The 25232-nt window shown below is 43.6% G+C and overlaps 1 protein-coding gene across 2 annotated transcripts in view; it reads left to right on the forward strand.

Moving 5' to 3' along the window:
• Nucleotides 1–25232, forward strand: part of SLC25A13 (solute carrier family 25 member 13) — a 1524563-nt gene that overhangs the window by 67950 nt on the left and 1431381 nt on the right. For both annotated transcript variants that reach the window (XM_069648547.1, XM_069648546.1), the window contains exon 2: nt 24417–24470. In XM_069648547.1, coding sequence (XP_069504648.1) covers nt 24417–24470 — 54 coding nt within the window. The remainder of the gene's footprint in view (nt 1–24416; nt 24471–25232) is intronic.

Consider the following 25232-nt stretch of genomic DNA (forward strand, 5'->3'; position numbering starts at 1 on the left):
TTGTGAAACCGCAAACGCACAGGCTGGGACTATAATTTCGACATCATGGGCAAAGGGGATGCATTTCTCCCAGATCTACTGGACCACACAGCAGAGTTTGATACAATATGTCACACAACAGTACTCCCATTTCTGTCCACGAGGGTGGTGTTTACAGACTACGTACTTTACTAGTTTGCATCCTTTCTACCTGACTGGTTTGCGTCCTACCTGTCTGAGAGGCACCAACTGTTCTAGATGGAAGTTTTCAGACCATTGCTCCATCCAGTAACGCACCATCCAGTCATGTGTCAGGCACATTGATAAAATGTCACGTCTGCAAAGTTTCCTTGCGTTCATTCAGTCATGGATGATGAGCTCATACTTCAGTCTCGGTCCCACAACAACTCAGTTTGCGCTCCTCCCATGATGGAAATCCAGCATGAATCTCTCTCAAAGGGTTCACACTAAGACTAGCCCCAGGCACTAAATCTCTGGGTTTTATTATCGACTGCAACGTTTCGTTCAGTAAGCATACCAGCAAAAGTAATTTATTTTAAAAGAATTTTTAAATTTTATTTTATTGGGCATTTGTTAAGCGCTTATACAGCAGAATTGTGTTTCAAAGCACCACAAGGCTAAATGGGAAGGGAACAGGGGAGAGCAAAAATATAACATTAAATATATATTTGTGGTCCTACTAGGCCTTGTGGTATTTGGACGTGCAGGTGCAGTGAAGAGAAGTGCAGGAAGTAGGGATGCTGGGGAGTCAAGGAATGGACAAGTGCTGGTAGGGGGCCCGGGAGGCAAGTGCCCAGGAGGGGAGGCAAGGAGGAGGCCTTTGACTAAGTGCGGGTGACTCCCAGGGTGCGAGGTAGAGCCACCAAGCAGGGGCCTGCAGGGGCAGTGCAGTGAGGGGCAGGTATCGACTTGTTATCGACTTGTTAGAAGGGCCTGGTATCCTGTGAGATTCATGAGGACCAGGCCACCGGTCCCAGCAGTAGTCCTTCTGGATTTATTCCGCTATGGCCATAACCTCTATTATATAAACAGAGCAATGTCCCCAGCTTGGGGGGTAGGTGGGAGTTCCTTTTATTTATTGATTCTTTCTCTAATTAATGTGACTTTACTTCTATGTCCCCTCGTTTCAATGTACCCCAGTCACTGTGCACTTTCTACAACAGTGAAGCCTTTTCTAAACTGGAGGAGCCAAACCATTGTGAAACCTCACCCCTGGATTCCAGCTACACAGGGGTCACTATTGTGACATCTCCTCCCGCACCTTCAGCCCCCGCCACATCGCCCCACCACCCAAAGACCCACAGATGCTGACAAGACCCCCTGTAACAATCCATGGGCCGGCGGGGAGCTTTCCATATGCCAGACCATTGTAGGAAAATGTAGAGCTAGCCAGAAAGCGGGGAGTGGTGTCAAATATGCCCTTAAACGATGTGGGCTTCCATATACTAGATGAAATCCCTGCAAACACTTTCCATAGTAAAGAGAAGCTCTTCAGCAAAGACAACGACAGGACGGAGAGCCAGTGACATGGACGAAGAGCTGCGTGAAGATGGGTAAAATGCTGATGCCTAAGGTTGGATTTCCCCCTGGTCTAAAGATGAACACTAAGCGCAGACCCGGGGATCAAACCTGTGTTGCTCTTTGTCATCTTGCTTACAAGGTGAGCATGTTGCCCCTGCGCTATCCTCCAGAGACCTCCCTTACCTCCAAAACATTGCAATATACTCGCCCTCTTCTTCCAAACCAAGAACTTCTCCAACTGGCCAGGTTGCTTGACTTCCACTAGCTCTCATTCCACCCCAGGTAAACCTCATTATTTTAGTCCACCTATCCACTTGTTCTCTGGCATATACATACCAATTCAAGACTTAAGCTTCATAAGTCTTCCACTTCCCCTCTTTCTTGCTGCCCTACTAAAATGTTCAACGCTAGTTAACCTGCGCGCTGCCTCTTTAGAATTTCCTGCATCTTGTTTCATCAGTCAAGACATCAGTCTCCGTCTTCCATCACTTCCTAGCTTCGGCTAGCTGACCGCTTCCTTCCCATACTTTGTTGCATGTATGTGGGCGACTTCCATATTCTGCTCCAACTGGCACTGCCAATACAAGACTTCCACTTCCCCCCCGACCCCACCCACCCACCACCCACATTTTACTCATGTCTGACAGCTGGCTTGTTTAACTTGAAAAATTCAGATCATTCTCACTGACACAAGCCCCCATGTCTGGAATAAAGATCTTTACCCTTCCACCATGGAGGTTTGTCTTCACACTGCCAAATCTGTCCAAGCCCTCTGTTCCTTGCCTTTTAAATGCTTACAATAGTGCCGTATTTACCCCTTTTGTGTCTTCACATTCCTGTCCTTTTCAGACAGTTACTGTCTCAAAATCCCTCCTCTCCCCATCCTCCACCATGCCAATGGCTACTATTTGGATGTCTGGGGTATAACTTGGACAACTACCTTCAGCAAGTTCACAATGCTGCAGGCTGATTCTTAATTGAGTTAGACCATCTAGAACAGCCCTTCCTCTGTCATTGTATGCTCTCTTAAGGTCTACCATTCAAAAGAACGCAATTCACATCAGCTTATGCCATCTGCAAAGCCCCATGTGTACCTGATTCCCTTAGAGACAAATCTTCTCTTTTCCCCTCACCTCAAAGTCTGTCAGCAGAAGGCAATCTCCTCAGCACGTCATAGGTCAAGAAAGTTACACAATGAGGCAGAGCACTTTCACTTCTCTGAGCCAAGCTGATGAACTTACTCTACAGTGCTTTGATAAGAACCCACTATACCACAGTCCAGGAGAAGTCTGAACACCAGGCACATCACAACTTTCTTCGTTGTAGTCTTCTCCATTCCCTCTTGGTATCTTCCTCCTGAGTTTTAAAGCTGGTTTTTATTGAGCTGCAGAGATAAAATACTAATTGCCAACAATAGGTGGTATGGGCTGATGCCTGCCCACGAGGATCTAATGGACTGTTTCACTCATCTGCCCTTATTCAGTAAAGTGCTCAGTGCAGTAACATCTGCATATCCACAACCTTGTTGTTCGCTGAACCGTGCAACCATGGAAGACTCCTTGCTATGGTGCTCCAACTGTGTAACCTTAGAATTGTTTTTTCAGACAGTCCTGTTTTCACGGTCCATTTCCCCACACATTAGGTGCAGACCAACCTGCCCAGGACTTCGACTTCCATGAGGGCCTTGAAGGCCCCAAAGACTCTCAGGGGCTTCGTGGACTTGGTCCTGGTGCCGTTGGCGCCAGGCTCATGCTGCCATTACCAACATGGCAAGTTTCAAACAAGGTAAAGCATGTGTGGGCCAATCTGAGGCAGGCTGAAGGGACTACTTGCCTAGGGAACTATTTACTGGGTGTGGTTGCTGGGACTACTTTGCCTGGGAACTACTTTTCTGAAGCTATATAAAACGACGCCTTTAGTACAGAACACGCTTCGCGTTATTCTGCACTCCTGCAGTGTAACGCTCACCGTGTCTGTTACCTTCAGCTACAACTCCAGTCCAGTTCCTTCTCGAGCAACCTGCAAAGGAAGAAAAGGCATCAGGTTAGCCGTGCTGACCAAGGACCCACATCCCTACTGAGCGCCTCGTTCGAACCTACATGAGAGGTGCTCTTCCCCTCCATCCCGCGACCGATCCATCGTTCGCCCATCACGCCGGAGTCGCCGCACCTGTCGGACGAAAAGAAGAAACATCACGTTAGCGCAAATTGGGAAAAACACCATTCGAACAAACAGTTAACTCAGCGACATACTCACCTGAAGACCGCTCCTACTAGCGATTCGCTGATCTTCGTCACACGGTCATACAGCACCTGCAAAATAAGAGAGCAGCAGGTCAGTCGCACAGAAGAGTCACAGCACATATACAGACTTATCACAGAACGCTGGTGCGAACCTACCTTTTCTTGGAAAAACCACTTACGTTTTACAAACTTTCGCGTCAGTAAGAAACCTACAAAGGAAAGACAACAAAGGGAAAACCTGAACAATTTGAACTCTTGGGCTAACCATTTTAATGGTAAAGACTTACTCATTGAGTCAACGTTGTCTGAGACTTGACAGGATCGGTGAGGTAACTGGATCCTAGAACACTACGCGCCCCTGCATACAGCTGCAGGACGGAGAGCCTGCCATCCTTAAAGCAAAGGTGAGACATAGCAGAGGGGCTTTCAGAAGACCACGGGAGGCGGATGTGGGTCTTCCGCCTCACAGTTGGGTAATGCTTCATTTAACCCTTTAGGCGCACCATCGTGGGGGCACAGATACAGAGAAGACATGTGAGCCTTCTAACAGCAGACCTGCCAGTCCCGTTCGGCTCCCCTGTGGAGACCAGGTGAGCGTAACACCTGTGCTTGTTTGGCAACCTTTAAGATTGAAGACAGTCCACTCATTTTTAAAAAGCTGCAAAGTTATCCTGATTTCATAAGTGATTTTGGAGACTGAACTTGCTTCTATTGTGAGGTGATAGTTCACAAGGCATTTGCAAATGACTTGAGTCCATGACTGGATGTTATGCTATGTTATGTTGATTTATACGGCACACTGCTGTGTAAAGTTCCTAAACAGTGCCGTTTATTGCAGCTGAAATCTGTGATGCTGGACAGGACGGATGAAAACCACCCAGAATAAGGCAGACTTTAGACTGATAATGGGTAAAGATACCAACAACATCTGTTACCAATCCATTATGTTTGTGAAAATTGGAATATTTTCAAGAATATTGACAGTACCCTAGGGGTATTTCAACACGGGTATAGTCTACCATGCTGCTGTGATTTCCAGGATGTCAGTGTTAGTCCTAAAACAAATCCTATCATGGTCTAGCACCCCTTGGGCATCCTGTACCGGTCTTAGACAACTCTAGGCAATCCTAGACAACCCTAGCCAATCTCCTAGGCGGGTGTGGATCAATATGCCCCCCCTGCATTCGTTCTCAGAGCCTATGTGCACTGTGTTACTCCTAGATTACTCCTAACAACATACACCTATCTTACTCCTTCAGAGGACACAATAACATAAGACACAAAGAAAACACAAGAATCGAGTCAATTATAACAATAGAATACATTTATTCATACATAACAAGGCATGATGCAAGCATTACTAAATTATGCAAATCTCGAATTTGCACCTTTTATGCTTCTGGGTCAAATCTACCATGCAGTGTGCTAACTATAAGCCTTACATGCTTCTAATGCAAGCCTGTTAGTAGCTGGCTCTATCAGTGTCTAATTCAAAATACATATGGCAAGTGCCAGCATTCAGCATTCCTCTCCATTCCACATCATGCTTCACACTCACTCTCTCTAAGACAATCCCTGTCTGATTTCCCCTTTCCCAAACCCAAAGCTCTTTGTGTGAGTCTGTTCTAATTCCCCCATTCACGCATGTCTTTTTCAGCAATACCCCCCTCTTGCTGTGCGCAAGCTCTCCACTCCCGCTACTCCTGCAATCAGTCATTCACTGTCAGGGCTAGGCCTCGGTCTCTCTCTGCCAGATCGATCTCATCAAGGCCTCATCAGAATGCTTCCCCAAGCTCTCGATCTCCCAAAGCCATCTGATTCTGCTGCACCAAGACACCTCTCCCTCATCGAACTCCAGCAACATCTAAAAACTCCCCTTTCTTCACCTCTGGTTATACTATTCCATGACGTATACAAATCCCTATGGTTACATTACTAAGAATGTGTCTATCTTTGTCAGCATTTCTAAATATGAGCAATGCCTCCATGTTCTGGTCATGTTCTTTATCAATGTGACATTTCAAAGCATATCCCTGTCATGGCCTTCTGTCTGCCTGCGCAAAACACCATCTATCCATCTATTTCTCCATTCATTCCACTGTTAGCTTCCCTCTTTCCGTGTCTGTGTGCAAGAGCTCTCCCTGCAAAAGCACACTTTCCCTCTCCCCATGCAACAGAGCCCATGGCGCTGCCTCCCACCTTTTCTGTCTCTGCAAACACCAGCCCAAGTCATGCTGATAAGCCAGGGCCTCTCTCTACTCGGACAAGGGCCGTGTTATCTCTCTTTGCATTCCAATCTTTCACAGTGTACCAGAACATTTCGCACAGAGCCCAATGGCGCTTCGGTGTGTCTTCATTCAATGGAATGGCTTTATAATGCCATCTAAATGCTTTCTAGCGTTTATGCTTTCTCTCGCAAATCCAAGCACTACATAATGCAAACTCATTCTAAGTGCACACTCTACGTGCATGGTGTCTCTACAATGCATACATGTGTACATGTAACTACAAAACAAGTATAACATGTCTCTAAATGGCTCTACATGGCATTTCAAATATGACAGTGTGTCATTCTATAAGCAAATGCAAATGCTACCTATATGTGGCAGAATAATTGTGGATAGTGTAATGTTACTAGTCAGTACTAATCAGAATATATGATGGATAACTAAACATGATACAATAATGAAATGAGTCTATAGCAAAGAGTAATGATGCCATAATGATAACAATCCAGGCCTCTCCATTCTATCAGGTTCTACATCAGTATTAAAGTTCTCCATAAAGGCCACGTTGAAACAGTTTTATTTATGCTCTTGTTTGGGTTCCCAGTCATGAGGTAAGGTTCTGCAACCACACCTCGTCTCTTATGTACCTGTTATGATGCAGAGGTTCAGTTATCGTTTTGGCAGAGAAAGTCTTAAATGTCCGAGCCTAAAACAAGACAGTCATCCCAGGTTTCTGAAGTCTAAATAGATTCTATTCTAAACTACTAACCTGAAAAAGCTTGTTCGGTGGAAAAAACTGCTGGAATAATTTTTCCAAGCCTGGCGACAGAACTGAAAACAAAGTTGCAATGGGATGTGCTCAAAGGCCTGGCGGGAGGGACATTGGGATACGTTTTTGTAAAATAAAAATCCCAAAAGTGAGTTTGAAAACACTTCTGGGATGCTGCGAGCAGAAGTTATGTTTTTAAAACGGTGACATGTGTACACGTCTTCGACTGCATGGCACCGTTCTGTGGACGTTTTGGGCTTTTTTGGTCTTACAAACGTCCCAAAGTAGTTAAATGAACGCTGCCTGGAGGCATATTTCTTGGCATTCTAGGGCATTTTATTTTGGGTGCTCTCCTGCAAGTGCTGATGCTTCGTCTGTCTGTTGTTAGTGAGCTCATTTGCTGTCCCGACTAGCAGCCCTAGAGAGCCTGAGTAGGAGACCATTTCTTTCAGATGGCAAGAAATATTCCTGTGCACTGATGGGTTACATGAGGTGGAGTACTAAATGTGTCTACTTTGAACTTGCACGTTGTGTATGTCTTGGGGTTAATTTGTAAATCTTATTAGCATGATTTACAAGATAAGCCTGAAATAGCAATCCCTGTATTTGTCAGGTTAAACAATGTGTTTTTTTTTATGTAGTATACTTAAAAGCCTTACAAGGCGAATTTGTCTTTGGTATCATCCAGCACGTTCACAATGGTAATAGTTCGTCTCTTACAATATGTATGAAGCTCTAGTTTAATAGGGCAATGCTGGTTTTCAGCTATCCCCACAGCCACATAGTTGATAATTTGCAAAAAGAGAGGTGGCAAAGATTGCATTTCATGTGCAAAGAAGGTGCAAACCACATTTAGTGGACAGTACAAGACAAACATTGAAAAGCACAGGAATAGAATGTTTTCAAAATAATAAAACATGCGATGAAGGCACTGGGTTTGTACTAAGATTCGTTGATTTTATGGTTATTTGTTTATTTCTTTTAGCTATAAGGTGGTGCTTAAGTGCCACGGATAAGATAAAACTATTGCATCAGAGTACATCTTGGAAGAAGATGACGTGTGGGGGGAGACGCATGTGTGGAGGGAAACATTGACTGGCCATGGCATGTTAATCCCCATGGCCATTCACATCAACTGCCTGCCTCTCCAGCCCTAGACGCATCCTCTGATCTTTTTGAGCTGGCGCTATCACGCAGGAACATCCAAAATTGACCTGCCAGTGTTATTTCAAAGCAGTTTACTGAGAGTCATTGGCTTAACTATGGCCATAAATAAGCTTCTGGTGTAAAAATGTCTTAACCAAGTGTGCCATCAGTCACTTGATTTCTGTCTGGTTCTTGTGCCGAAGCACTGTTAAAAACACACATTGACAAAGCCAACCGAATTGGTTTGTGTATTGGTATTAGGCATTTGCGAGGTCTTGCTCTCTTATACCCAAGTAATAGCACTGTTTTCCAGCTGTTGCCATGTTATAGCGAGTTTATCCCATGCCTACACCAAAGCCAAAACTGTTGGCTTTGCCAATGCTTTTGTCATCTTGCTGTTTTCTTACTTTGGTCCACATTTCAATACTGGTGTCACTGGTTCATACAGAACCCTACCAAAGTATTTCAAATCGCAATCAATTGAAGAAACCATATACACTCCCTTTCAAGTAATACCCTGAACCTAAATGCATACCTCTCAACTCACATGGCGGGTGTCACTCACCAGGGAAAGTGTCCACTCACCCGCCAAACTCCTCATCTGTCCATTAACGGCAATGCACTCTCACCCACCCACCCAAAAAAAAAGATGTGACCCACCCTTTGGACTGAAAAGGTTGAGAGATATGAAAATGTATAGGTAAAGATATGTTGTAAATTTCTTTTAACTGCCCCTAGATATTTATTTATTTTTTATAGTTTTTACAGTGTGGCTCTGGATCACGAGGGCATCTGAGCCCTATACATTGGAAGATGGACCGTCTTGCAGAAAAGAAAGCAGAACGTGTGTTGGCTTATTTGATGTGTGAATAAATCAGTAGTCAAAAATCTAGGAGGCAGGCAGGCAGAAGGGCCATAGCAATTAAAGTAAGTAACTGTATGAAAGTGATGGTAAGGATATAGACCCTCGCAGGCAATGCTAGCTAATAGGCAAACCGCATTCATCATGATCTGAAAGCATCAAGGGAAATGTAGTCCTATGCAGTTTAACAGCTGTAAGGGATCAGAAGTAAGGGTTCATAGTGGTGGCGTGCTTCTTAGTACAACCTTTATTTAAAGAAAATGGCAATGGAAAAATACCTATATTTCCCCTAACATTAACAATAAACTATGGATGTCAAATGAATATAAAACCCATTTCCTGCCCTTACTAAGAATACAAACTTGTGTGAGGGGAATATGTTGCTTCAAGCTTTTTAGCTAAACTCCTGGTCTGCTCCTCAAATAAAGTTCCAAAAGGGCGCACAAATTAAGAATCCAGTGGGGCTTCACTCGCCCTTTTTAGGGAGCTGGCTTCACATCGGTCCCAATGTATACCAAAACACGGTTCCACTATTGCGCCGACCAACGTTCCAAAGGATCTCAAAAGAAATAAAGTGAAGTTCCAACCAAAATTCGTTGGCGCTAAGAGAATAGTTTGTCTTAGTTTCCTCAGGCTTATAGGTTTTAGTGGTTGGTTTCGCTTCTTTAGCTCTCTAGCCTTGGTTCCACTTTCCACCAAGTAATGCAAGGAGGAAGATGACTCGCAGTTATGTCTGTTTCTTTGTAGTCTAGTTTACACTTTGATGTCCCCTTTTATTTCCTTTCTTCCATTAAACGTCTTGCATTCACCTCGCAATTTTAATTATCTTTCACTCCAGTTATTGGGAGCAAGAACAGGGGTGCTGCGGAAAGGTATACAAGTCTCGTTTGAGCCTCCAAGATGTTATGTCCCGTTCTGGTAGGCTGGGTTTACTCTCCTGCCCGGCTCTACCTATTAGTCCTGTTATTGCCCCCAGATCTATTTAGTCGAGTACACGACTCTTGCTAGATCGCCGCTCCCCTTCAAACAATACAAATAATACATTTCCCAGACCAATACATTTTTGAAAGGTTTCTGTGGTCAGCTTGCCTGGTTGCTGTTTGACTCTGAACTTTGACTGAATGTGCGGGGTCAGCACGGCCGTGCTGCTTTTCTTTCCTTCAGCGGTTACAGCATCCGACAAAGCCTCCTCCAGCACTCTACACCCGCGAGGCATGCACATTGATGCGGACTCTGTGTCCGAGAGACTTGAAAGGCACTGTTGTCTCTCGTTCGAGTTGTTGACGCCACCACTCCACCCGTCTCTTCTGTGGAGCGTCCACATGGTCGTTCCACACTTTTCCTGGCCAGAGACCAGTAAGAGAACTTCCGGTCTTCTCCCCAGCATTCCATCGTTTCCTTCTGACCCACTGCTTTCCCTGCATCCTACTGCTACTGGTTATCCACGTCAAACTACTACTTTGACTGCTACTACTACTGTTTTGTCTTTTGTCCTTTGATAGCTTCCGTGCAACACAGGACAACTAGTACTTGGGAGGTGGTTCTTGTACTTATTCCTTACATCCTCACAGGGCCTCCTCGTCTCAGTTACTCTTAGCATTACTCCCTATGAGACCTTCCTTGTTCTTTCTCATCACAGTATTGCATACATGGGTAAGGGGCTCAAGTTTACACCAGTACATTCTTCTGGAATTAAATGGGCCGAAGTTGTAGGAACTTTATGACCACATCCTGTTTTCAATACACAAGAAGGGTTTCTACCCTCAAGAAAAGGGGTGATCTCGTCAGATTTGTCACACAGCATTCATATGAGGTTTAAAGCAAGCCAGGAAGGGGGCAGAGAAGAAGGAGAGGAGTGAGGCAACATCTTGGGGCATGACTGCGTGCACGAAAAATGGAAGCAAGTAGTGAGGCTAACGTGGATCAAGGGTAAGTGGGATGCGAACCATATTCAAGTGAGGTAGTCCTCCGCATGCATCCATGCCTATACCTTGTAGCATTTAGGTGGGTGGTGGCTATCGGGAGGTTGTATAAATGAATGCATTAGAATAAAGCCATCTGTGTAATGTCTAAAGGATGTGATGGCAACCCACGGCCCTTGAGCCACAGGCTGCTCTTTGAATGCATCTGTGCTGGTTGTGCCTAAACTGGGCACTGTCATGGTTTGCTGGTTTCGGTTTTCTTTTCCCCTCACCCCCACCCTCCCCATCGGCTGATGGCTGCATCATGCAAGCCTTGAGTGCTGACACCATGCAGAGCGGGAGACCCACCATTGGGTCAGGAGATGAGCAAGTGACCCACCACTACCTGCTACTAGTTGCGTTTGTGCTGCAATGATATAGAAAGAGTCATATTGAAGGGGATAGAGGACTCCTACGTGTATTGACTGAATCCTATGTATTTACAGCTAGTTCACCTGGAGTCCGGCTGTGCCTGATTTGCAACAAATCACTTTCCAAGAATAGGATCTTGCCTCATGCTCCGAAGGATGGTTGGCAGCATAAAAATGGAGTCATGCTTGTTGACCATTACCTGTTGTCTCTGGGGCAATCATGCACCCATCTTGACTCACCATTACTACCATCCCTGCCAAACACAGTCCGTAAAAAAAAAAAAGCCTTTTGCTGACAAATAGTTGGTATTAAAAGAAAAACGATTGAAGTGCTTCAGCTCAGGTTAACACGCAAATGGATAAAAGTACTATGCCTTACTACAATTGCTAATTATGTGGCCGATGTGATGATGTAACCCCCCACATGTTAGTTAATATTACATCTGCACCAAGGTTTTCTATTACTGTTAATGTGCCTTATCGTAGAGATGACTTTTCCCCCTCTTCGTAAACTCTGAAAGGTGTCTAAATTCAGGGTTGGGCCAAGGACACATGCCATGTACCACCACTAAATGTTTAAGGAAAACAAGAAATTGACATCACAGAATATGTTTTATTGCAACAGTGGGTCCACCAGTTATGATGAGGGCACCCAGTTGCTGATTTTTCTGTATTTGATTTGATGTATGCATTTTATTACGCACAGCTCCACAAACCAAACAGTATCTAGGCACGAAAAAAAGCATCCAAAAGGACACGAGCAACTACTAGAATGCAGCAATAGTGAACAGGGCAGCAGATTGAAAACTAGGGTACTTAGACCAAAAAAGCTACTTTGGGACAGCACATCCAAAGGGAGAGAATTCCAATGTCGAAGGCCGTGGAGAACACATTCAGTTTCCCTTCTAGTCTTAAATTTGGACCTGGCTTCAGATCTCTTCGGAAAATAAGATGTCAGTTTCTCTTGAGCTGTATCCATGCCATGATACATTTAAAAAAACAGAGAAAAGATAAACCTTTCCCTGCATCTTACTGAAGCCCACAAAAGAGGTCAGCGAAGAGGGAACATAATCTTACTTTTACCTAACTAAAGCAAAGCAACGATTTAAGTGCAGTGGAGACAGATATATATTTTTTGAAATGAGCATGATGTAATTCAATTTTACTGCACAATCAGTCTCGAGACTTTGTGAATACAGATGTTTCCAACTGATGTTACAACAAATTGACTTATTGTTGCAGGCTCTCCATAAAATATCAAGAGTTCTTAATCCTCCACCATTTTGACAGCTTATTCAATAAGTGGACACCCACTATTGTTCTCTTGTATTGCATAGCAATGTGCAGTAGCTTTCAAGAGACAAAATGCTGTTGCAGTTTGCCTCCTTTTTAGAGGATGTTAAGAGCTGCTTTCATGAGGCCGGCTTTCAATACGGTCGATTAACAGACCCTCAGCGGCTGCAAAAGTTGTTTCATGAGGAGTACAACTTTTCACCTAAATATGGTAAATCATGGGGCCAAAAAGGTGCACTTCCCAAAATGGGCCCCTTTCCAGACTCTTCCCTTCATTTTATTTAAATATCTGCTAATATTGTGGCCAGGAGCTCTGATGAAGGTACTGGGTAGTGGACGTGAATGATCATGCTCACAGATGTTTGACCGCATAGCAATGAAGCAATGCTTGTAGCCAGTTACTCTTCTCTGGGGCAGTTGAGGCTGCACCGTGACTCGCCATCACTGCCAAACCTCTTTATTTGCACCTTCCAAAATAGCGGCAAAATAATGGTCACAAGTAACTCCTTCCTCCTTTAAAACCTCTCCACACACCCTCCACTCCCCACCTGTGACTGGGCGATCTGCTTCCCCGTTTCCTCCCCTTTTTGGTTGTAGATCACTTTCTGCCAAAGCTCTCACTCTTCCTGGTTAACGCCGCGCTCTCATGTATGGACACATTGCGATCTGCTTCTCTCATGCACCCCGTACTCCCCCATGATTTGTAAAGGGCTTTGTTGCTTCATGAACCTAGGTCCGCTCAATAAATTAGCGGATATAACTTCTTCTGCTCAGCACTGCTCTACCAATGGTAGCTGTCGGTGAAACGCACGGTTTCAGTGCAGTGCACAGTGTTCTTGGTTGCATTGGCCATTTTGGGAGGTCTACAGTTTATGAAATGAGGTGACGTGGAGCCCCTCGTCCGTCTCTTGCAAATAGACCAAATATCTCCACAAAGGAAATGGGGGAGCAGATAGCCCAGTACATTGGGCAGAGAGTCGAGGGAAGGGTCGGAATGGGCCATAAAATTGTCTCCGGCACCAATGAAAAAACGGCCCACAGTTGCAAATGGCTATTCATTCCTTCGGTCACACGGCTTGAATAGTGACCACGTTTTTTTTTTTAATAAAGCGTGATGCAAATTGTGCATGTTAAAGAATATTTATTCGGCAATACTGGTCAAACCTACTAGCGGCAGAGTGAATTAACTCATCAAACTGGCCCAAATTGGACAAGAAAGTGGCCCACTTTGACCAACAAAACTGGCCCACACCAGCATTTTGTGTTTTTTGGTTCGGCCCTGGTTTATAGGCCTGTCCATGGCTGGTTGAGGGTGTGTGGACCTAGGTTTTAAGGAGGAAGATAAGCCCAGTAAAATAATTCCTACTTCTTTGTTTTGGGATAGAAACATTAAGCACTACAAGCACACTAAAAACGCTGTCTAAGCTGTAGAATTTCATTTGGTCACCTAGATTGTCATTGAAGTGTCGTCCTCTGTACTGTCTTAACTGTTGCAATAGTACTTGCCCCTCCCTGTGCCACCAAACACTGGCCTCTCTAGCCTGAATGTAAATATGCTCCGACATCTGAGCTTTTCACAAACGTTGGCTACGATGTGAAACTGACCATCCCACTAAACCTGCAGTGATGTGCTCTCTACCAAGTCTTAACCTTGGTGTAGCCTCACCCTGGACACCACAGACCGATATCTTGCTCTGGGTCCCTCATCCAATATACTGAAATTCTGCAGGGCTGTAGGACTATCCACCACGGACATCCAGAGCTTGAAGTAGTTATTGGTCAATCTGCGACCCCCAAAGGAACAGGTGTGTACCGCTGCTTATATGGATGGCGTGATGGGTAGCCGAGGCATGGTGAAACGCAAACGTCTAAAGGTTGAGCAGGTACATCTATCAGCAAACTAGAAATAAAGAAGCAAGCACTAGATCAAAACACCACCCTGAGGCATGCAGAGGTACTTGGAGCATGCAGGTTTTATGGAAATTCCGATCAATGCAAACACACTAATAACAATTCATTCCTAATACGCACTGGGTCAATCCTGGCAAAACCCAAATCTGCAAAAAAAGGTTCCTGTTGACGGCTTGTATAAAGAGGAAATCGCATCTTTCCCCCACCCCCATGCTATGCGTCCAGCCCAAAATTCGGCGCTAATCTCCCTCCCCCCTTCACACTCCATCTCCCTCTTTCTCTTCAAACATCATCTCCTGCCCTTTCTGTTCTCCTCCCATTCTCTGGTTCCCATCCTCCAGCTCCTTCCTGGTCTCTGCACTGCACTTTGTCTTTTGTTCATATTGATCTCCCACTTCTATCTCCACCCTCCAACTCCCTCCTGATCCCATCCACTTCCATTCAAATGTCATTCCTCTCAACTCTACTCTACCTCTTCTCCCTTTCCTCTCAAACCTCCTACTACCCGCATCAGAATTACCTCCAACCAATCTCAAGCTCATAACCAATTGGTACCTCATTTTCTCACTCAAAACCTTACCCCCTCTCTCTGTAAACACTTGGTCTTTTCCAAGTCTTTCTCCAACTGATCCAGCCTCCTCTGTGGTCTTCATTCACCTCGTCTCTGACCGACGGCTTCCGGCCTAGAAGCTTCTATCTGGTCCCATTGCCTGCTTGAGTAAGCTGATTACCTGGCCAATCACTGTTTGAGCTGATCCCCATTTGGCTGTGCTGTGACGTACCTCAGAAGCCTTCATAAGGACCTTAGCCCCAACCATACACCAACATAAAGCCCTGACTAGTAAGTAGACAAGTGGTTGGGGATGAAGAGCTACGACTGGTAGGTGGATCAGAATTAAGACAGAAAGAGGGTGGGGAGAAAAGGGAACAGAGCAATTTAACGATCATTAAATAACATAGCAAAATATGAAAAAGCTATATCTAACATAAACAAGTGCAAGAATGTTAAAACTAAGCAGGAGGTGGGCTGAATGCAAAGATAAATTATGCACGCCCCCCTCCTAAGTGTAGCAGGGTATTTGTAACTCTCTACTTACTAGTGATGGAGAAAATGAACGATAAATAAGTGAATTACAATAAAGGACATTAAGTTGCAGGTATGCAATACCCATGAACTGAATAAAGTTGGCCAAACCCCCATTACATCACTACTCATTCCCCTTATGCTTTTGCTGATTTTCTACCTATTCCCCAAATCACTTTAACTCCACGCTCCGAGGACTGTACTGTAAAAAGGAGGTCAGTGTGCTGAGGAGGAAGGCGATGGTGGATATGACCAGCTTAAACTGGAATGAACACTGGGACTACTCATAATTGACTAGAATGCATCATGGGGTGGAGGTCCACCGGAAGGAATTGGCAGACCGGAATTTGTCATGACGTCATAAACGAAAATGGACAAAGGACTACATGGGAATAATGGAATAGCAGGAATGCAATTTGAAAACGGGAACACCAGTGTTGATTATTTAATGCCCTGTGTTCCCCTAGTTACATGGGGCACAAGGTGACCTACTCCATCATAGCCCAATGAGCTAGTTATTGAAAAACATTTACAACTGAATGCATTTTGAGGTCACTTTAATGTGGAATTGCCTTTGAAAAAGTAAGTAAATATTGGTGTTTTAAGCTGCTCTACAATCTTTTGGGACATTTTGTGCGAGTCATGACATGCAATTGTCTGAGAGATATCATGTATTAATGCAGGCAGGGAATCGATAGTTATAGATAGTGTTTTGTTTCCGCACCAAAATACATGCTGGGGGAATTACTTCTATTTGAAAAGTGTGCGAAATGCAATCTCCTGCCTTCCCTTTCAATGCACAGGCAGACTAATCTTTGTTGTGGGAGAGCATTTTCTATACCATTGTACGTGTCACAGGGGGAACAATAGATCTGATATCCGAAAATACACGCAGGTTGAGAAGCACACACAGACAGATGTATTTAAGTGTTACAGGCATACACAGATTCAAAGGTTACACATGCAAGTAGCTTGAAAACATTTTAAGTTGCATAATTAGCTGTGTTCTGTCTCTCTCGCCCCCTCCCTCTCTCTCCCGCCCCCTTTCTCACTCTCATACCCATGTTTAGTGAAAGTCGCACATGCTTCATTAGGGAAAGCTGAGGTGAGCCCGCTCCACAAGACCCTCCTAAGGGGTTTGGGCAAATGGGACCTCACTGGGAGAGACTCTTCCTTTGGGGACAAGGACTTGCTTTCCTGTGAGAAACTCCCTAGACCCTCCACCATAGCAGCGTACATGGGACTGCCTGCTATGAAAAATACTGTCATCTGGGTGTTTGGCTGAGGACAATACTGAACCAAACTATTTGGAAAAGGAAAGGACCCGGTCTCTTTAAGGCGAGACATATATTTAACTGGAACAAGTAGAGTGAAACGAGAGAGGATCACAAGCGGAGTAGGCCCCCTGACCGCAACAGGCCTTGAAGAGGCGAAGCAGAGGGCAGTGAGTGAGTGCTGCAAGCAGGAGAAGCTCCTGACATCACTATGCCTTGGAGCCTGCCACTTTCAAGGAAGTAGAGGATGCCAGTGAAATGTGGGAAGCCAGGCATTTGCGAGAACGGAGAAGCCATTGTGAGCGCTTAGAAGAGAATCCCATGTCCGATGGCACGGCCACGACGACGACATGGTGGGCAGTATGCCCGGTGAACCGCACTGAAAGCATCACAGTGGGGAGTGTGCAAAGCTCACTGCTGCCCGCACCTGTACATGGCAGCAACGAGAAAAAAGGCTGAGACCAGGAAGCCTGTGACACTGAGAAGCACGAGAACCGAAGGAAAGGACCTAAACAAGTGCCAAGCCCTACCATGTTCCCCTGCACAGTAAGTGGTAACTGGAAGAACGCGGGAATCGGGAGGTTACTGAAGCACCGTTATGAAGCGAGAAGAACTCGTGCCAGTGAGACAAATGAAACAGAATATAAAACTGTTTAACTGGAAGTATGAACATTTGATAAAGAATATATAAACCTGAAATAAAAGTTATTGGGGACTGGGCACGAATACTATGGGAAGAGAAGAAAGTGTTTCATGGTTTAAGAAATAAAGAGTGGAGAAGCCCAGAGATAAGTCCAGTATTTATGTAGGGGAAATCAAAATATCCTATGAACAAAATAAGAGGAGAGACAATCTGAGTGAGAAATCCCAGAAGTGGGGAAAGGTCACATGTGAACACAAAATACCCAGACTTAGAAAGCCTGGGACAAAGCCTATGTATGTTCTGAACAAATTACAAGAACGTATCAAGGAGGTGTCACTAGACTATTGAAAGAGCCACTTCTAAGAAAACCTTGGAATTAGGATGAGACATTTCCTGGAGAGGCAACTAGGAGAAGAGGCATTCTCTTGGTCGCATTTAAGTTAGTAAACCTAATGGTAGGGTCAGTTGGAGTTAGTTTCGACCAAGGACATATTTATTTGGGACTTCCTGATGACCACCTTTAGTGTATTTATATGGACGGGGATATCCATTTGCAGGAGGGAGAGATAGACCTTTTCTTATCGTTTTAATAACATTAGTCAAAATCTCCTTAGTGTGTCCGACTCCTACTTCCAACCTGCCACACCACACTGTCCGTTCCTTGTCTAGAATGGTCTGGTGGGATAGTATAAATGGAAATGAGATTCTGGCATGCAGTGCCTACGTGAGCCAAGTCTATAAATAAGTACATAAAATATTATACATTCTCAATCTTTTTTTTTCTGTCGTGAAGCCCCATATGTATGTGCATGAGGTTGGACTAACTTATTCTAGGCATTGGCATAGGCAAAAACCTTTTTAATTTCTCACCTGTATGCTGATGACTGTCTTTTGCATGTCAAAGATCCTGTTAGCGTACTACCTGCTGTAGTAGCAGTAAAATACAATGCAGTTTTGGGCTGTGAGGCCACCTGGAGAAGAAATCAAGGGTGCGCCCCAGAACAGACTATGGGCCTCATTACGACCTGTGCGGAATGCGTTTAACGGCGCTGGTAATGGTGCCGGCGCCGTTAAATGCATTCCACACTATTACGAGGTTCCCTCGCGGGACCAGATGTGGACGTCTGGTTTTACCAGACGTCCAGAGCGGGTCCCGTGCGGGGACCAGGGAGCTAACAACGGGCTGGTCGTAATCGGCGCGTTGTTAGCTCCCATTCCCATTGAGCCCTATAGGGGCTGAAGGAGGAATGGCCTGGTAATTCCCCATTCAGGGAACCCGGACACGGTTTTTTGAGGGACTAAGGGCATGGCTGCCTCCTAAAGTCGTAATGAGGCCTTATGTATCTTCGCAATTTGATCAGTGCCCCATAACATGGCAAATGAGAAAAATAAAATGTTAGGTATAAAATCTGCCCCACGCTGCAAAGAACAGTTGAACTAAACATACCATATGACAATTAAATACACCCAAACACTTCTCCTGGTTGGGGCCGACTAGAATGTTTCTTGCTCCGTAGATATTGTACATGTTAGTCATGCTGCCCATCACACTCCAGAACTCTTTTTTTTCACTAGGCTACAGATATTAATCCGGTTTGTCTGGGCTGGATGGAAACCTTTCATAGTGCGCCAAGATTGCCATACGATAGGCTTGCAGATGGCTAGCCAGAATATTCACCTGCCCGGTTAAGCACCCTCTCTTTGGCAATCCTGGCATTCTTTTCATTATTTAACTTTTAATCTAGAGGTCTTTGTCATAGGCGCTTCAGTTCTTAGCCTGCTCGTTTCAAACTGCATTCTGGCTCAATAAGAATTTGTTGATGGGTAGTGTTCTGGTAGTCTCCCTCCAGTGTGTGGATTTAATAAAGGTCTGTTGCCCATACACCAGTGTTTGTGCCCAACAGGTATTAAATCTTTCAAAGCACTAAAAGAATATGAACTCCGTGATGGTTGATTTCTAAGTTGCCTCCAGCTTGAATTGGCTTTAGAGGAAGCAGTTTCCTAAGGAACTGATCTCCCGAACCCTTCCCAGGGCACAAAAATCAACTTCTCTTGAAGAAACTTGGCCAAAACCCTGTACATCGCATTGGTTTCGCATCGTGCGTGCTTTGAAAACTTGCGCCAGAGGGAAGGTTGAGGTGGCATGGGAAATGGGATGGTAACATCACCTGTAGTCTTTATATTGGAAAACTGTTTGGCAGAAATGGCTATCGAGGTACAATTATTTACTTTGTACAAGTCCGAGTTGACAAAAGTTTCTTATGTAAAGAATACAGGTCATTACAACATAGGCTATTTATCTGTACTCTCCTGCAGCATTGATCATTGATAGTTTCGTAAGGAAAGGTGTTCCATGTTAGAAATTGACCATCCTTTGACGAGGTGTATTGTATCTGCCAGGATTTTTGCTGTTCATGAATTAGTCTATAAACAATTTTCTTAGCTATTAGACCTTCCTACTACCTCTGGGGAATCAAGAGATCACTTAAATATTCAGGGAATCGGAAGGGTGGCCTGGTGTAATATGGTGGGCTACATTAGACACATGGAATTTATTGCTTTTCCCTTGTCAGATGGTACGGAAGGGCACAATTTTTCAGCTTTTCCTGGAACTGAGCTAGCCCAATTTGAACTTAATGTCTGGATCTTGCAAGACCAGAAGTTTTGAACTTTCAAATTAAAAAAAAACTAGAAAATGATTTTGAAAGGTAGAAGTAACTCCAAGTAGTTAGAAATTGACAGCATAAGAAACCAGAACAAATTGTATTTGACGTTTAGTATTGTCTTCCCCACATCTCCACTCGTCTGCATTTGATTGTCTGTAAATAGTCGGATAACCAATACTTGTGTGGGTGTATTTGTTCAAACATGAAACTCTTTTGTATAGGTGCGTTATAAATGCCATATCATATATCATAAGAAGCATACTAAGGTGCTAACTGGAGCATGTGAGTCTGGGGTCCTTTCTGCAAATGGAAAGAATAGCTTATTTGGCCAATAATGAGCTTCTCCCACAAGCCGTCATTTCATTAAAATGGGCAAGTGAATGTTAATCAAGCGATTTGTTTTATAAACCTTTTTTGAAAAAATTATGAATGTGATGTATTGGCACTGTGCCCGTTTGCCACTTTACATTTTCTTGCAATTGACCAAAGAGAGGCTTCTTTCCTCACCCCCACTGTCGATTTTCAGATGGGGGGGGGGGAGCCTGCCATTGTGGACTAGGTCGCCCTACAACTTCTTATTTGCATTTATGTAGCTGAGTATGTATAGTTTACCATACATTCCCTCGTCTGCGTGCATTACATTAGTACAAGGAAAGCAAAGGCAGATACATCAACAAGGGGTAGTTGGGCGATAATAGGCCAGTGAGAAGGAGCAGCACTGATTATATGGGCAATCTGGAGCACGCACATACACACACTGACACACACTGACACTCACACACACTGACACACTCACACTGACTCTCACACACTCACACACACTGACTCTCACACACACACACACTGGCACACTCATACTCACACACTGACACTCACACACTGACACTCACACACTGTCACACACACACTCTCTCTCGAGCATATTATTGCTGTTGCAAGAAACGACGCCCCCACCCCCCACACAAAAAAGAGAAGTGAAAGAAAGATGACGGGGACTAACATTGTCGATCTGCAAGTAAGGTTTAAATCAATGGTGTTACGCGATCTCTGTCAGTGCCTAGTACCTATTTGCTACGTTTGTGTTGATGAGTTTGACAGGATTCCATCTGAAAACAAGATGTGAGGAAGATACTTTATGAATAGTAAACTCTCAAGAACTCTACAAACCTGGAGGGATTTGGCCTAGCTAAGGTGGCAGTCCGTGCAAAGAAGTCGGGTATTTGGGGCTCCATAAAGCATTCTTCAGTAGTTTGTTGGTTCTTGAAGTTGCGGATGGACAGGCCTATGTCCTCTTTGCTGCAACAAACTCTGTATCTCTAAAAATAGTGAGTTGCTGGCGATACAACTTAAAACATCTCATCCTTTGTTGAGAGCTGACAAATGATCACACACATAGTAAGAATGCAGCATAGTCCAGTTTGTTTAGACTCGGATTAAATTATTTAAATGATCTTGATTATTTTTGTTTGTCTAGTAAATGTACTACATATGGGACATCTGGTTCTGTAACCACGATTCTAATCTTTATTTTGATAAAGGCAATAAGTGTCCACTGGCCAAATATGTTAACTTACATTTGTAAAGTGCCTCCTGTCGTAGCTTATGGCGTTGAAACGCTTTTCCTGTCACAGAGGCAAGGGAGGAATATGATGGAACATTCAGTAGTTGTTGGGAGAAGCAAAGTCTGGTAGATGGCATGAGGCTCAGGGATAGATATACCACAAGGACAATTATAGCAACATACTAGCAACATTTGTGAATTCTTAACCAGTACTATGTGCTTGATTGCTATCAATTGACTTTAAATTCGTGATTGCTTTCCAACAATACTGTTGGTTGTACGTTTTTCAATTGTGTGAACTAGATTTGGAAGAAGTTCCCGCCCTTTTGCCATATGTGCAAGTTTGTAATCCGAATCCTGAAAATGGAGAGATGGAAATTTGGGCTTTCTTCAATGGGTATCTTAAAAATCACAAATGAATGTGTAGAAAATACAATAAGTCTATGGTCCCTCATCTATCAGGGCCCCCAATCCAGATTTTGTTATGTCATAACTTAAACAAAAATCAACAATTCATAATTTTTCTAGTTGCCTAGATCAGGAAATTGAGTACATAAGTATCCCATGTTACAACAACATTGTACATATTAATAATGATAAAAATAATACCCGGTTTTTATATAGCACTTAGTACTGGATTCCTCCCACTTCCATGCACTGTAATTATAGGTCTTACCCATTTGTAATGGTACTTAATTTACCAACCTCAGAAGGATGATGGGTAGAATTGGTCCTGCTGCGATTCGGACTGCCATACTGCTGGCTTGTGGCATGCCCGGACACACCCATGGGCACTTGATTCTGTGAATTAGGGACTTTCTATCTTCCTCTTGTATCTGGGTGCGTGAGTGTAGCACACACCTGGAATAACTACATGACTCAGTCATGGACACGCATGCTAGTTATAATCTATCCAGTAGAGAAATACTACAATGGTGTTCACCGTTACTGTTTGACATCTGTGTAAGGTAGCCTTATTCTGCATTTAGCCTGATTGTTTAAGGCAGCCTTATTCTTCTTTCGGTCCAATTGTGTAGAGTAGCCTTAGTCTGCATTTAAGCCTAATTTTGTTAAGGTAGCCATATTCTGCATTTAGCCTAATCTTGTAAGGCAGCAATATATTGTATACAGTGTTTCTAAAATCAATCACTCAATGTCTGTTCTACGCCTTTTTAGGATCTGCTCCCCTTTTAAATCTAGGTGATATGTAGCACTGCTACATAGCCGGAACCCAGGATGAAAACATTGTTGTTTGTACAGCTAACCCATTTTCACCCCTTGCACCTTTCTTACTTAGCGGAAGGCACAAGTTAATACAACACACCCTGCACTCACATATAACGCAAACACTACTGCACAACACCTCTGCCATAAGAATGAAACTGCATTTAACGACAGAAATTCAAATTGTAACTTCCCACATAATTCTCTATCTATGTAAACTCAATCCACCCTGTCTAGTTCATAGTTTACCTCAGCTGTGCCCATCCACACGCCATTATGCAATGGGCGACTAGTGGGTTCTTGGCCACCCTCTTATAACTATTATGGCCGAAAGGCACACGCGCATAATAGCACTTCCCAATTCTCTCAAATTTGGACACCGGTACCTCAGAGGGCATTCAAACAAACATTGCTTTGGGACCATGATTATGGTGAAAGGGACTATACAAATGACAAAAATGAATGAATTAAGGAGGATTGTGTCTGATAGGTAGCCCCTCTTTCCATTATCGATTGTGCAGTTTCGTTTGACCGCACAAATTCCACAGTAAGTAGCCTGTCACTCCATAGCGTACAGTCGAGGCAGAAACTCTCGCTCCTCCGTGTTCTCACATGGGCCAGTGCGATCATACTCTTTCCGTTTCTAAGGAAACTCTCATCCAATCCTATTCATCCCCTGGAGAATCGGATTCTGTTAGTGGGAGTTCTAAGAAGGTTTGTTTAGTGCACTCTTAACTGAACAGTTTGCATGGAAATTTGAATAGCTTTCATTTAACAAATAATTTCAAGGCACGCGGCCTTAGCGCTGCACTCTATATAGGTGCAACACTCCACATTACACCTTTTCCTTTTTCCGAGGCAAAGTAATGTTCAGCTATTGTTAAATTGCTATGAAGAACTCAGAAGTACATATTGGGTCATCCTGTAAACTTGTCTATGTACTCCAGATATTTCATCTACAATATTAATACAACTTGAATTTCATTCACCCAGCTGTAGTCCATGTTGGTAAATACCAGTCTTCTCTAACCTCCCATGCTATGAAATGAAATCTTCTCTAATGCCATCTGTGGACATAACTCTCTGAAGACACACCGTAGAATAGCAAGACCACATCTGTTGACTGCAGAGCTATACTTATTAATTACCAAAAGGGCCTGGTGTATGTGGATGTCCTATTCTTTTGTCTTGCACTAGGAAATTAAAACGCAAGAATAGTCTCTCTAGTAAAACGTTGTCCGAGTCCCTTGAAGTATCTTGTTCTCCCATTCTGTCCGCTAGCTTGGTACTACCAAACTGGTATTCAAGGCCCAGAAAACACTGTTAACCAATCCATAGGGCAATTGTGACTTCATGTGTAATTAACAGTTGGCAAATTGTGTTTCCTATATAAAGCGTTAGTTTGTCTTTTCAGGCAAAGCAATATTATTGCATTGTTCACGTGTCTGCCACACAAGTTGCTGGTATACCAAGTTCTCTAAGGGCACTAGTGAGAGAACCCCTTTCTTACTCTGCAAGTGGACCAGTCAGAAATACTGTACCCGCATAAATTCACATAAACCTAGAGAGCCTTCTTTCCATTTGATTTTTGCTGTACCCACAGCATGTAACCTGTGCATGTTACAAAATAACCATATCTATCTTTTCTTGTGCTTTTAGGTCTTTTTAACCAAGAGGGCTGATCCTGCAGAATTGAAAACCATATTTATTAAGGTATGTAAGAAAGTATGTAAAATGTGACGAGCAAATGTTTAATATATTGTAAATAAAATGTTTAATTTATTGCAACTCTTTCAAATCTGTCTTTATCCATTGGCTTGCCGTGATTGTATTGATTTATTCTGTAATAACAGTATGCAAAGTGAACTATTTTTGAAAATACATTAAGCTGTGTTTGTGTGGCCAATGTGCTAAACGTCCATCTTGGAAGGATTCATTTCCATGTAGTGACCCAGCATTTGTTTGACAGGCCGTTTTCCAAAGGCTTGGGCGTGCTAGCAAATCCCTCGGTCACATGCAAAGGAGAATTAAACGTACATAAAATTCGTGCCAGGGACACATTATTTATGAGGGGAAAAACATTTTAGAAAACTAAAGCCTTGCAAAAAGTCATTAACATTCATAACAAATAAACAGTCAACCCCACGTGAATAGGAATCACACAGTTCATTTGACATTACAATGGGCACTAGTCTGTTTCCGTGTTCAGAGTCATTAAGTACCTTTAAAAAAAAAAAAAAAAGCCAAATTAAATGGATTTGCTGAAATTATTTGCTTGCCTAATTATCTTGTTACTATGTCTCGCAGTGATCCGTGGTATAAGTGAAAACAAGGATTTAAACCCCCTATGATAAAGCTGACCTTTCCAGAGTAAATGTCTACTTAGTTTCAGAAAAGTGCTCTAGAAACGCAAAGTACTAGGAGCTTCCAATTCAAAGTACCATTTATAGGGCAGATCTTGTACTACAAAAATGT

The sequence above is a fragment of the Ambystoma mexicanum genome, chromosome 2q, assembly GCF_040938575.1.
Source record: "Ambystoma mexicanum isolate Mex_15411 chromosome 2q, UKY_AmexF1_1, whole genome shotgun sequence".
NCBI classification, from domain to species: Eukaryota; Metazoa; Chordata; class Amphibia; order Caudata; family Ambystomatidae; genus Ambystoma; species Ambystoma mexicanum.